The sequence below is a fragment of the Salarias fasciatus genome, chromosome 11 (genome assembly GCF_902148845.1).
Source record: "Salarias fasciatus chromosome 11, fSalaFa1.1, whole genome shotgun sequence".
NCBI classification, from domain to species: domain Eukaryota; kingdom Metazoa; phylum Chordata; class Actinopteri; order Blenniiformes; family Blenniidae; genus Salarias; species Salarias fasciatus.
The window spans coordinates 12,152,214-12,165,595 of record NC_043755.1 but is presented as its reverse complement, the minus strand read 5'-3'; the positions used below and the strand labels follow the sequence as shown (position 1 = coordinate 12,165,595).

At 42.1% G+C, this 13,382-nt stretch overlaps 1 protein-coding gene across 1 annotated transcript in view; it reads left to right on the top strand.

Annotated features, from left to right (window-relative positions):
• The window catches only part of dnah5 (dynein, axonemal, heavy chain 5), a 76,091-nt gene that overhangs the window by 38,398 nt on the left and 24,311 nt on the right, over positions 1 to 13,382 (top strand). Inside the window, exons 55-68 of the mRNA XM_030101949.1 lie at positions 98 to 311; positions 445 to 668; positions 1,585 to 1,783; positions 1,900 to 2,072; positions 2,662 to 2,792; positions 4,032 to 4,185; positions 5,891 to 6,158; positions 6,355 to 6,478; positions 6,594 to 6,701; positions 6,984 to 7,098; positions 7,286 to 7,462; positions 9,384 to 9,587; positions 9,949 to 10,128; positions 13,024 to 13,161. Coding sequence (XP_029957809.1) covers positions 98 to 311; positions 445 to 668; positions 1,585 to 1,783; positions 1,900 to 2,072; positions 2,662 to 2,792; positions 4,032 to 4,185; positions 5,891 to 6,158; positions 6,355 to 6,478; positions 6,594 to 6,701; positions 6,984 to 7,098; positions 7,286 to 7,462; positions 9,384 to 9,587; positions 9,949 to 10,128; positions 13,024 to 13,161 — 2,409 coding nt within the window. The remainder of the gene's footprint in view (positions 1 to 97; positions 312 to 444; positions 669 to 1,584; positions 1,784 to 1,899; positions 2,073 to 2,661; positions 2,793 to 4,031; positions 4,186 to 5,890; positions 6,159 to 6,354; positions 6,479 to 6,593; positions 6,702 to 6,983; positions 7,099 to 7,285; positions 7,463 to 9,383; positions 9,588 to 9,948; positions 10,129 to 13,023; positions 13,162 to 13,382) is intronic.

The following is a 13,382-nucleotide window of genomic DNA, read 5'->3' as shown; positions in this document are numbered from 1 at the left end:
TTCTGTAGACTTGTAAACCATAATATTGGTTATTGTGAGATAAACCTCTTCCTGACTTAGACTGAGATTAAGGCAGCATTTCTGCCCTCCGTTGCAGGTCACAAATGAGATTGTCAGGCAGCTGATGGAGCAGAATGGCTTTTTCAATCTGGAGAAACCGGGAGAGTTCACAAATATTGTAGATGTTCAATTCCTGGCAGCTATGATTCATCCAGGAGGAGGACGCAATGACATTCCACAGAGACTCAAACGGCAGTTCTCCATCTTTAACTGCACTTTGCCCTCCAATGCTTCCATAGACAAGATATTTGGTGGGTAGAACAGTGTGTTTGGCCTTCATCTTTGTTTTTTTTCTACAGCAATAAAATGATTAATGCATAATACATATAAGTTTACGCCATTATCTTTAAGTGCTGATGATGTATTACCATTCCTGTCATACAGGTGTGATTGGCGAGGGTCATTTTTGCGCTCGCCGTGGTTTCAGTGAGGAGGTTCAGAGCACAGTGCGTCGCCTGGTGTCTCTGACTCGCCGCCTCTGGCAGCTGACCAAAGCCAAAATGCTTCCAACTCCTGCAAAGTTCCACTATATCTTCAACCTGAGGGATCTGTCCAGAGTCTGGCAGGGCATGCTGAGCACGAACGCAGAGGTGGTCAGTGCTTCCCAGGTGAGGAGACTCAGGTGCATTTGTGCTAAAAATAATATTGCAAGCATGCATGTGCTGATTTTTTTGATCATTTAGTTTAGAAAGTGAGTCATTTGAAGGGCAAAATAACTTTGCGACAGTTTCTGCTGCATGATTTTTACAAGGTGAATAATAAAAGGAGACAAGAACTGTAGCGATGTGCTGCGAATTGAAGACAGATTTATGCTAATCTATATTTAATCGGAATTAAATAGGATTAGATAAGTCTTAAATTCTTACCAGTATCAGTCAAAGCATTGAAAATTTCATTCATCCAACACTTTAAGTGTGTTAGCCTTAGTTTTATAATAATCTAATAACTTCAGTACTGTGATCTGATTCCCATCGGTCTTCTGTTGGCGTTCATGCAGAAGAAGCAGAGCGAGATATACAGTGAAGTGGCACTCTATCCCACAACGCTCTGCAGCACACTACACTATCAAGAGCCTGACAGAATGATAAAATACCCTCCCTATGTGGTTATGATTGTACATGATGATATGCAGTCGTATGACAAAGTGTGTGTGCAACATTAAAGGCAGATAGAATCTATTTCTGGTTTGTAAGAATTGAGTTTAAAAAAATGGAAATCTAAAATTCTGCCATCGCAATCTGAGTTCTCACTGAGGTGGCCGACTCCCCATTGGTTTGTGGCCTTGCTGAATAATTCAATACAGTGAAATATGTCTTCGACCTTGGGCTGTCCAGAGTCTCAGCAAACAACATCTCTGCTGAGGCAAAGTTGGATGACTTTAGTCTATATATGGCAAAACTGCGAAGACCTGCGTCCTACCCAGGGTGTATCTGGCCGTTATAGTGAGCTGTGATTGATAGTCGTTGTTTTGCCTGCAGTCACAGAGCTGTTGTCTCAACTTTAACATCAAGAGTTCCTCCGCAGGTGTTGCTGGCGCTCTGGAAACATGAATGCAAGCGTGTGATAGCGGATCGATTCACAATGCTGGATGACGTGGAATGGTTCGACCAGACTCTGGCTTCGGTGGTGGAGGAGGAGCTCGGCGAGGAGCACAAAAACATTGTGGATTATGGAGTAGAGAGATACTTTGTTGACTTCTTGCGAGACGCCCCTGAAGCTACAGGTACTGCTGAATCCAGAAACTCGTTGGCAGCTGAAGATTTTATTTGTTTATTTGGAGTTGTCTCATGGATTTCTGCAACAAATTTCAATGTAAAATCTTTCCAAAAAATGTCACAGGGGAAGAGCCAGAAGATTCAGACTTTGATTTGCCCAAAGTTTACGAGTCCATCGAATCGTTCGAGAGTTTAAAAGAGCGCCTGAACATGTTCCTGAGTCATTACAACGAGAGTGTCAGGGGTACAGGCATGGACATGGTCTTCTTTCAGGATGCTATGATACATCTGGTCAAGGTGCGCTGCAGTTTTTTTCTTTCTATATCTACTAATTCAAGTGTTAAAAGCTGAGATTCTTTTTCACATCATGGTAGACCGCTGACATGACCTTTTCACTATTTGGCATTTACATTATGCAAGTGATGCCTTTTATTTTAAATCCACTTTTCTGCTGCATTTTTCCCCTGGACTATTTTGTTCTTATATTCATTCCATTCCTTCTTCCATCGTCTTTTCCTTATATTTTCCATTTTTCTCCTCCTTATCAATGATTTTCCTTGACAAGCATGCGTACGCATTCCCACTCACAATGTGCCATTTGTGTCCTCGTTGATTTGCTCCTCACTTTGTTGCACCAGTGCGGTTTGATTATCAAAGCCTCTTTGAGGCATCATTATGCAGCTTTTGAGTCCAAAATGTTCCCTTTTCTCTTTATACAATATAATTTCCCCAGCCTTTGAATGGCTGCTTGCTCATAGAAACTTGCACAAAAGTGTTTTTTTTCCCTTTGAACCTTACTTTTTTTTTTCTCTCTTTTTGAATTTCTCCATGAAGAAATACTTTCATTTTATCCGAATTTGGTGTGTATGTATGACCATGTGTGCAGGTGTCGAGGATCATCCGGACACCAGGGGGTAATGCCTTGCTGGTGGGCGTCGGGGGTTCTGGCAAGCAAAGCCTGACCAGGCTGGCCTCCTTCATCGCGGGATACAAGATATTCCAGATCACTCTCACACGGTACACACACACGCACATGAACACTCTAAACAACGGTATAATAGCCACAGGTCTCCAGTGGATTCTGTAGATTAATGAATCAATGAATACACTCACATCAAACCTGTTTGTCTCAATTCAAATGTCAACTATTGCTAACCTTCATCTCAAGTACTGGCATAAAACCAAGTCCGTATATTTCTGCAATGATGTGCAGCTTCTTCGCTGCATGGCTTATCCACACTTCCATCCAACACTTTTTCAAACCAAAACTTTCCATCCATTCTGGGCTAAACGGGACAGTCTCATCTGTTTCAGGAATCACATCTGTCAGCCTGCGACTGTTCTCAGCTGCTTTCCACCGGGGAGTTTAGTGTTTCATGCATCAGCTGCATCAGTGTGTGATCAATACACTGGGAACTGGAGGGAGCTTTGCGAGGTGCACTTAGAAATGTTCTGTGTAAAAAATTAGGCATGATTAAAAACAGTAATTTTGTGATGCATTATTTGTTCTGTGATGAATTAATCAAAATTAACAAGTTCAATTCCTAGCCCAAGAGAGAATATTCAAATGTTTTCTGTTACTTATTATCACCGTCTTAAAATGATCAAGAGGGTGCCAAACAGTTAATCGCTATATAAATAAGTGAAAGCTGAAAATCATCATGATTCTTGTTTACTGAACATGAGGACGAGTGTGTCTGAGTTCTCCCGTTTGATTGAATCTTCACAGTTCAGGACCAGCAGTCAGATGATTTAATATCAGGGACAGAATGCGTTCAGAACAAAATGGGATCGGACTGATTTTTACTGTGAGTTATCTTGGCAGCTCAGGCCCTTCTTCAGCTGAATATTCTTTGTGAAAAATAATGCTGTTGCTCTTGGAGACTCACTTAAAAAAAAATAAAAGAAAACTAAGAAAGGCTCCTTTTTCTCTTACTGTCATTTGCTTCAGCTGACTCCTTCCTGCACTTTGTCGACACCATTGCGCAAGTCTCATTCTGGCTTCTCTGCCCATTTTTGCAAACTGTTTTTCTTTCTCACCCCCATGAGTATTTATCATTATCATTTCCTATGGTTTTTTTAATCATATTTTCCATGAACAGGTTTTAGTGTTTGCTGTTAATATTAATGAGCGTCATGTGCTTGGTCTTATATCTTGGCTTCACAGCTGCCTCTGGAGGAAGCAGCCACCTCTAAAATGCGTCTCACTGCATCTGGTTCTAACTGATTTCTGCTGTGCTTTCTCTTGCTTCGTAGCTCGTACAACACGGCCAACCTGATGGATGACCTGAAGGGTCTGTACCGAACGGCCGGCCAGCATGGGAAAGGCATCAGCTTCATCTTCACTGACAACGAAATCAAAGACGAGTCTTTCCTCGAGTACATGAACAACGTCCTCTCGTCGGGCGAGGTCAGCGGTTCACACACAGGAGAAGCAACGCGGTTGGCACTCTCACTGCACAGTGGCAAATCTTTGGTTGGGTTTGAGATGGGGCTTTTCATGTTAGGTTTGCATGTTCCTACTATGCATTGATTTTCTCCAGGTTTCCTCGCAGACTCTAAAAACGTGCACCTGAGGTGAATTAGTAATTCTTAAAGTACCCATAGGTATGAATGACCGCTGATTTGTCGGTGATTTATAGGTCCCACGTCTTCAAAAAAAAAAAAAAAGCCCATGCAATGATTTACGATGACGCGTTGGTGTGACGAACTGTTTTTTTGCTTTCATTAGGATTAACCTGAGTCTAAAAATGTTCCTCTTGAGACCAGAGAAGTCTGAAAAGCGGTGCTGCTGGGTAATCACAAGGTTATGTAGATTCACTGAATCATTAATCCAACATTTAATGATTTGAAGGACAGCGCGTGACGTCAAAACGGTGGGCCAGATGGAAGCACAGAATACATCCAGAGACAGATGGCAACAGCAGCAGACAACAACACTGCTCTTGTCACAAAAACAGGAACAGGTTTGCCAGAAGTGCTTACCAGAAGTTTGGAACAGCACCGCCTGGTCAGATGAGTCTTAATTTGTGCTGCAACATTTGCATCATAGCCATTACAATTTTCCCAAATGAATCTCCGCCGCCTTGAGCCAGTTGTTCAGGCTGCTGCTGATGCAACAGGCCGCTCCACATATTCTCGTCACACTTCAGCCTCTTTGTTCCACCAAACCATTTCTATGTAACCGTCTTCCTAAGTAATGTTGTTGAACAAGGTCATCCTTTCATGAAGTATGCCCATTTTCGAAAGTCACTTCCAGAATGATAATGCTAAGGTCATTGCAAGGGGCAATTCACCTCAAATTTCAGCAAATGGACTATAAATGTGCTTTATTTATATAGTTCATTCTAGCGCTTAAAAGTTCTCACTGTTTTTACATCATATGTCACATTTGCCCATTCAGACATTCACACACCGATGTAATTGCTGCCATACTAGGTGTTCACATAACGCTGGGAGCCACTCGGGGTCCAGTGTCTGTCCCGAGGACACAGCTGTCCCAACATAATGCACAGTCTCCATGTCAGCTGATGGAAAGAAGTTTCATGTGTATCAAAATCTTTCATTTCTGAAAGATTCAACTTTCTGCAAGGAAAAATAAGTTCAAATTTTAACTGGCCCTTCTTATTATACATTCTTTTTTTTTTTTATATTATAATCTTCTAATTAATTTTCCTCTTTTTTTGTATACTTTTTATGTCGTCTCATGTATGGTTTCTTTGCTAGTCTGTCACATGCTATTCTAGACTTAAAATGCAGGTTTATGAATAAATTCCAGCTTATTCAGAATGTTGCAACCGCAGCATTGAATATGAAGGGTGAGAAGACATCTCCTGTATTGACTCATTTCCAGAGACTCGCTGCCAAGGGAACAAGTAATATAAATTGCTTTTGAATTTATGAGCGACTCAGCTGCTTCCTGTACCTTTAATATGCCTACATCCACAACATGGAGGAGCATCTCTTGGCAATAGAGCAAAGCTCTCCTCACCTTCCTAAAATTAGATTCTAGATCACTTTAAGATTCAGTAATTTTGTTTAAGAGTGAAGTTCAGAGGTCAGAAAGTGCTCCTTTGATGTTGTTTAAAGTAAGATGTTTGTGCTTTTGTCTGCAGGTGTCCAACCTCTTCGCTCGGGACGAGATCGACGAGATCCTCAGCGACCTGACTCCCGTCATGAAGCGGGAGTTTCCCAGACGACCCCCGACCAACGAGAATCTCTACGAGTACTTCATGTCCAGAGTGCGGCACAACCTCCACGTCGTTTTGTGCTTCTCGCCGGTCGGAGAAAAGTTCCGCAACCGAGCGCTGAAGTTCCCGGCGCTCATATCCGGCTGCACCATGGACTGGTTCAGCCGCTGGCCGAAGGATGCGCTCGTCGCAGGTACAAGCAAAAATATGACCTAAAGCCTAAATCAGGATCTTCGTCATTTTCATAATGTGAAGCAATCACTTAGATTTAGGTACATTTTTATTTTGCCAGCAGCAAGTTGGCATTCTGTGAATTCAATAACCTGTATGAAGTGTTTGTTTTCCTCCAGTTATTTTTGCTATTTTCAAAATGTTTTTTTTTCTTTCAGTTTCAGAGCATTTTCTGTCGCTCTATGACATTGAGTGCTCACCCCAGGTGAAACGTGAAGTAGTCCAGTGCATGGGCTCCTTTCAGGACGGCGTAGCAGAGAAGTGTGTCGACTACTTCCAGAGGTACAGCACTTCATTAAACCGTGCAAATTACAAGGAATAAATGCTAAAAAATTCCTTCCCATTTGGTCAAAAGTAAAATTTAAACAGACGCACTGACACTCGGTTTTAAATGTAGATACCGGCGCTCCACCCACGTCACACCCAAGTCCTACCTGTCCTTCATTCAGGGCTACAAGGCCATTTACAAGGAAAAGAGGTCAGAGGTGCAGACTATGGCCAACAGGTGAGTCAACTCACAGGACTGAAATATTTGTTCCAGGAACAAACAAGTCTTACTTTTTATTATCAGCTTTTCATCGTTATATTCCAGTGTTGCCGCTCAAAGCTTATTAGTTTTTTCCAAATAGTATGCAAAATGCCACAGTATTAATTTGGAGCAAGCAGGATCCCAGGGACAGATTCAAGTACACATCTCAGACTGTCAGTGTTTTAGGAAGCTGTAGAGATGCTTCAGTTGTACCTTACTTTGCCAGTTTGCTTTCAAAAACAGTGTTGTTGTTTTCAGAATGATTACTGGCCTTCAAAAGCTGAAAGAGGCATCGGAGTCTGTAGCAGCTCTTAGCAAAGAGTTGGAGGTCAAAGAGAAGGAGCTGCAGGTGGCGAACGACAAGGCTGACATGGTAGGCTTTGAGTTTCTATCTTACGGATGAGGACTGGAGCACAGTTGATGCTTAACTATCGATCTAGAACTGATTTCTTTGTAAGCACATATATCCTATTTGTGAACCATCTTTAGTTGATAATGCAGAAAACAAAAGTTTAAATCACCCGGTTTATTTAATTTTTTATTTTTTTGCCTATTCACAGGTGTTGAAGGTCGTGACCGTCAAAGCTCAGGCTGCCGAGCGAGTCAAGGTCGAGGTGCAAAAGGTGAAGGACAAAGCCCAAGCCATCGTTGACAGCATTTCAGCCGACAAAGCCATTGCTGAAGAGAAACTGGAAGCTGCACGTCCAGCTCTTCAGGAGGCAGAAGCTGCGCTGCAGGTAAAGGATTGATAAACAGCCATCTTGCAACATAAAAACACCAGTGAAACACTGACAGTCTGTCTCCACAGAGAAGGTTCATATATTTAGGACAATTTATCTCATTTAATGCCAAATTGTTGAGCCACTTAATTCTTTTTTTTTTTTTTTTTTTTTGGAGTAAGTATATATTAAAAGTGTTTTGTCCAATGGTAGATTCTGCTTGAAGTGTGAATATTCCCAGCTCTTAATGATCTGACTTTGGGAAAGAAGGAACCAAACAATGAATTCCTGTGTGTGGTGTGAATAAACACTGTCTCTGATTTAGCGTCACTCCTCCTGTATTCTCTTCTTCAAATGTGTTACTTCTGACGGTATAATTTTGCCCCTCAATTAAGCTTAAGTGTACAGAAAAGTGTCCGTACACTGCATGTTACAGCAATATACTTACTTCAGCGTGTGGCCGGATTTGCACCAGTGGGTTTTTTTCTCCCACACTTTGACTGTTGCTTCAAAGCACCACAGAGCCTCGGTGACTCGCTGTGTGAAGCTGCTGGAGAGCTGCGCCTGCAGCCTCTCTTGACTGGTGTGTCTAAAGTTAGCGTGGAGGTCTCAGACCTCGAGGCGCATTGTAATTAAAGATATCCTCCTGGGTCAATGGTTGCATTTACAGTAGATCTCCTGCGGCATATGTCTGATTAGATTTTTTTTTTTTAATGTTACTGCTGCATATAGAAACCTTGAATTTCCCTGAGAACTGTCCCTGGGCAATCTGCCGTCATTAATGTCCCTGCATCTCGATTGTGGATTTATCAAGTCCATTATAATAAAAAAAATGATTCATCCGACACCTGTTATAAAAGTGATAGCGCTCATTTGTCACTCATTCACAAAGTTTGTTAATTGATAGCAGGTGAAAAACAGAAGGAGTTTAATAGGCCTCTTTTCCATAATGTTGCTGTATGTTGAATGCTGAACAATATTGGATGAGGAATTTGATGACATCCTGTTAATAATGTATTAATGCGATTGTAATAAAGTTAGTGGGCTTGGGAGTGGTTGCCTTGCACAGAATCCTGCACAAACTTTATAGTTAATAAGATAGAAATTCATGCTTTTTCTGTTTTTCTGATCCATGAAATATCTCCTGTATGCAAAAGCATCCAGTTGTTTATTTTTACATGACGCTGAGAGAAATAATGATAAATCCTGGACTGGAACAAGTGAAATTGCACAATAAGCCAGACTGTACGTTGGTCACGCTGGACTTTAGCTGAGTGGAAATAGAGCCAGGAAGGAAGAGGAGAAAAAAGAAGGAAAGAGGAGACGAGCAGGCAGGGGGCCTGATGAACAATTCTCAGGAGGACAGCTTCTGAACTTCCCCGCTGTCTGTCTTTCATTTTAATCAATCCCTGGAGGTAAATCTATGTCCCCTTCTGCTGAACTCTTCTCATTCTGTACGATTTGCAGATATTTCTTTTCCCTTTGCTCCTTCTTGTCAGTACTTAAACGTTTTTTTTTCCCTGAACACACACTATACTTTTACATTTAGCTCAGTTGCCTTTACAGTATAAACCTCTCCAGAGAAAACATGAATGAGTGAAGCTTATTCTTTGTTCTCAACTGATCCACTCTCTCTCTGTTTGTCTTTTTGTTAATCCTGTAGCTTATCCTGTGTTCATCCGCTTTTCTGGCTTTCTAACCACTTTTTCTTTCTGCATCTTTTCCTGGACTGAAATGAGGAATATTCTTGAACTTATGCAAAAATTCCAACCACGATGCCACAGTGTGGCTTAGATAAAAGATTTCATAATGTCAGTTTTTCTTGTCGCATGGCGCCAACCTGAAACGTGCAACAGAAAGGCATCGTTGCTGAATTCAGTTCATACTGAGCCGGTTCAAACGTTTCTTTCTTGTGTTTCCCCTGCCTTTCCCTCCACAGACAATAAAGCCGTCTGACATCGCTACAGTTCGAACGCTCGGCCGGCCACCACACCTCATCATGCGGATCATGGACTGCGTCCTGCTGCTTTTCCAGAGGCGGGTCAACGCGGTCAGAGTTGACCCGGAGAAGAACTGCATCACTCCCTCGTGGCAGGAGTCGCTGAAACTTATGACTGCTGGAAACTTTCTGGGCAGCTTGCAGGTACATTGACCAGGATTACATTCATGGAGAAAAAGTGTAGATCAGACACGTTCAGCTGGTGATCCGCATTCCACAACCAGTCTTAAAAGTGTCAAATAATTGCATGTATATGTGAAGACGCCAAGCTGCGAGTAATTATATGAACGCATGCCTCACCTGCTCCTCTGTTTGCATCCCCTCATCTCTCACTGCACACCTGTCAGTTCTCTGCTTGTTTTCTAATAATCTCCTGTAGTTTTGGCCACGTTGTTGATGTAAGAATGTTACCCCTGTGGTAATTATGCGTGTTTTGCATGGACTGAAACAATTCACCGCTCAACCTCTCAACCCCCTGTCTCCTGCCTCTCCTTTTCTCTTGAAGCAATTCCCCAAAGACACAATTAATGAGGAGATGGTGGAGCTGCTGCAGCCTTATTTTGAGATGCCTGACTACAACATCGAAACAGCGAAGAGGGTGTGTGGCAACGTGGCCGGACTCGCATCATGGACCAAAGCCATGGCTTCTTTCTTCTCCATCAACAAGGAGGTCTTGCCCTTGAAGGTAACTGAAAATGTGTCATCTTACAGAAAGATGAAGCTCTGCTTTCATGGAAAATTATGATAATTTGAGATAGTTTGTCAGGCAGTGGATGAACCTACAGTAATGTCTAAATCCTCTCTTAGAGATCATTGCATTTCCATACGCACATCATTATGACCCCAGTAATTTGGCATGAGGAGGACTAACTCTTCCCAGCAGAGTCCTTGGCCTCGCGCTCTCAAAGTCCTTTAGAGAAGAGTGGTTGTTTATCTGTAGACCACCCCAGGCTACAAAAACAGCACACACCATCTCTAATAGAGGAAAAAAAAGACATTTTCTTATCCCCACAATTTGGCAGCAACAAATTGCCAATTGTGTAGGAGATGGAAGTGCCCCCCAATTTCAAAATGATGAGGCATTTGTCTACGTATCGTGAGCACACAAAATAAAATTGGAAGGCTGAGTGCATCTCGAGGCAGGTTTTCAGGGACTCTCCAGTTTAATCCTGTTAAGCAAACCTTGAAAGTGGATTAATCCCAGGAGACGGCTTGGTCAAGAAATTAAAGTACAGTAGTAAGAAGGACGCTTAAAGACAAACCCCACTGAGACGTTCCTGTCAGTCATGAAAGGTGAATCAAGCTGGGTTTGCTGTTTGCTTTTTGTAAATAAACATTTAGTTTACTGCATAACGTTCATCCTCATCTGTCACGTGTTTTGATCAGTAATCAGATTTAAGAAAAATTTTAAATCAAAGTTATTCTAAAGTGATTTTTTTTTAATGCTCAAACAGTTTTCACAGTAAATACTATTTGCATATAAGTGACATTTTGTCAAGGGGCAGGTTTTATTCAGTTATTATTTCTATCGCACCAATTCCAACACTGCCATGGCACTGCTCTTCTTCCTCAAATATACAATAGAGAAGCACTAAACAATCATCGGAGCATATATTTCCCAAGTAATATTTCAAAACACAGCTCAATACCCTCTATGTGCCATGAGAGTGGGAGATATTTCAAATTTATCATCAAATATTATCTCTAATTTTATGTTAATTACATTTTACTTACAAATGAAAAACTGTGGAGGTTAGTTGTTTTATTTTTTTCTAACTAATCACTGTTCACTTTTATCTTGAATTCAACATTCAGATATTTATTTATTTGAACAAATTGAAGATATAAAAATGTGACTGCTGACATAGCCATCACAGAATGAAAGCTGTCAATGTATGTCAAGATCAGTGTGTCTTCTGTATTGATAATTGCCCTTTAAGACTTAAAGCTCGTGTCTGGAGTTTCCGTTCGTTTCCAACGTATGTATCATTTTTCAACAGAGCTTAAATATGTCAGTCTGGTTCGATACTACAATATAATATTAGCATAAAGCAATATAAAAATTTGTTTATGAGCCCCGCCTTCGTCTCATAGACCCCCATGTTATCCGAAAAAGCGCCGGTCAGCATCAGCCAATAGATTTCGAGCTTCCGCATTCTCGTGTTGTCAATCAAAGTGTGCGCGCAGCCAGAGTGCACGGCCGCTCGCCCAGGCAGAGGAGAGTTCGCAACGCAGAGGCCGGCCCGCTAACCTCGTATATATCCACTGTCTGCTGAACATCCACCGTAAACAGCTAAACATGTAGGATGCTGTAGGACTCGGAGGCTCTCAGCGTGCACAATTAAAGGGGCGTGGCTTGGTCGCTCATGAAAGCAGAGGGAGGGCGGAACCTCGAGACATTGGATTAAAAAAAAAACCTCTCTCGTTCAAAACTCCGGACACCAGCTTTAATTTCTTATGTTCTTACGATCCATCCAAGATGTTAGGAACTCTCTGTTTAAAAAATTCCTGTTGTTAATCAGTAATCTAGAGCATGAAGGTGGATTAAATGTTTACTGCCTGATGCTGTCCTGTTATTTTAACTTTGAGATTCTTTTCTTTTCATTGATTTTCTCTCCTGCCTCACACTACAGCTTATATCTGCTACATCAACATCGTCTCTGCCCCTCCACATTTCAGCGTTCCCACCCATTCTTGTCTCTCCCGCTCCTTCCTTTATCATTCTCACTTTGTGTAGGTTTGTCTCCCACGAGCCTTCACCGTGTCCTTTGTGCTCGATACACACACACACACACACACACACACACACACACACACACACACACACACACACACACACACACACACACACACACACGAGGGCACACGCTCAGTTTTTACTCATATTCCTCACAACCTCCAGGAGAACCCCTTGCGTCTTTTCTTTGATCCTGACCTTTAGCTAAAGCGTGGAACACAGCCTGGAAAATTGATTTTCTGGTTTCCAGCTCAATGGTGGCTTCCCTTTAAGCTGGTGAGCCGGACTGCCAGACGGAGACGCAGACAGACCCAGAGACAAGCGGGGATGGCGCTCTCAGATGTCAATTAATATTAAATGAAAGCGCCACGCTCGCTCTTCTCCGAGGCACTCCAACACTCTCTGATGCACAGATACTTGGACAACTCCACAACTTTACTCAAAATTTGTTTCTAAGCCTCTTTCCGTGTTTTTTTTTTTTCCCTCAGCCTCATTCTACCCAGAAAATATCCTCCCTGCTCTCCTCAGATTCTGTCTTCCTTCCTCCTCTGCCCTCCTCCTCACCCCTTCCTCCTCCTCTGTATCAACTCTGAAAGTCTTGCCTTCTTGCTTCACCCAAAAAAAAAAAAAAAAAAATGCACCAGTGAAATAAGGAATATGAAATATTCACACCCAACTCCTTTCTTTATCATGCCACATTCCCACATCTTTTTATTAATGTGGCCTTTGGTCATTTTATCCTCCATTTCCAGTCCCGTGAGAGCAGAGCCGCGATCCTCACGGGCTTCTCATGCGCTGAAACAGATCTCTCTGTCTTCTTCTCCTTCCCCTTTCTTTTTACAGGCTAACTTGGCGGTGCAGCAGAACCGTCTGGCCATAGCGAATGTGGACCTTCAGAAGGCTCAGGCTGAGCTGGATGCAAAGCAAGCTGAGCTGGATGAAGTGCAGGCAGAGTATGAGAAGGCCATGATGGAGAAACAGGTCAACAGATCCACTCTGTCACACAGCCCCACGTCACTTTTCCACACAAAAAGACGATAGTTTGTGCAAAGACATGCATGTTATAATTAATTTCAACATTATGGGATTATATTTTACTTATATAATGGATTTTTACAACAGCAGCTGTCAAAATGAAGATTGTGACATTTCTCTGACTCTCTCTCTTATAAATAACTAAAAACATTGGATTCTCTGCAGTT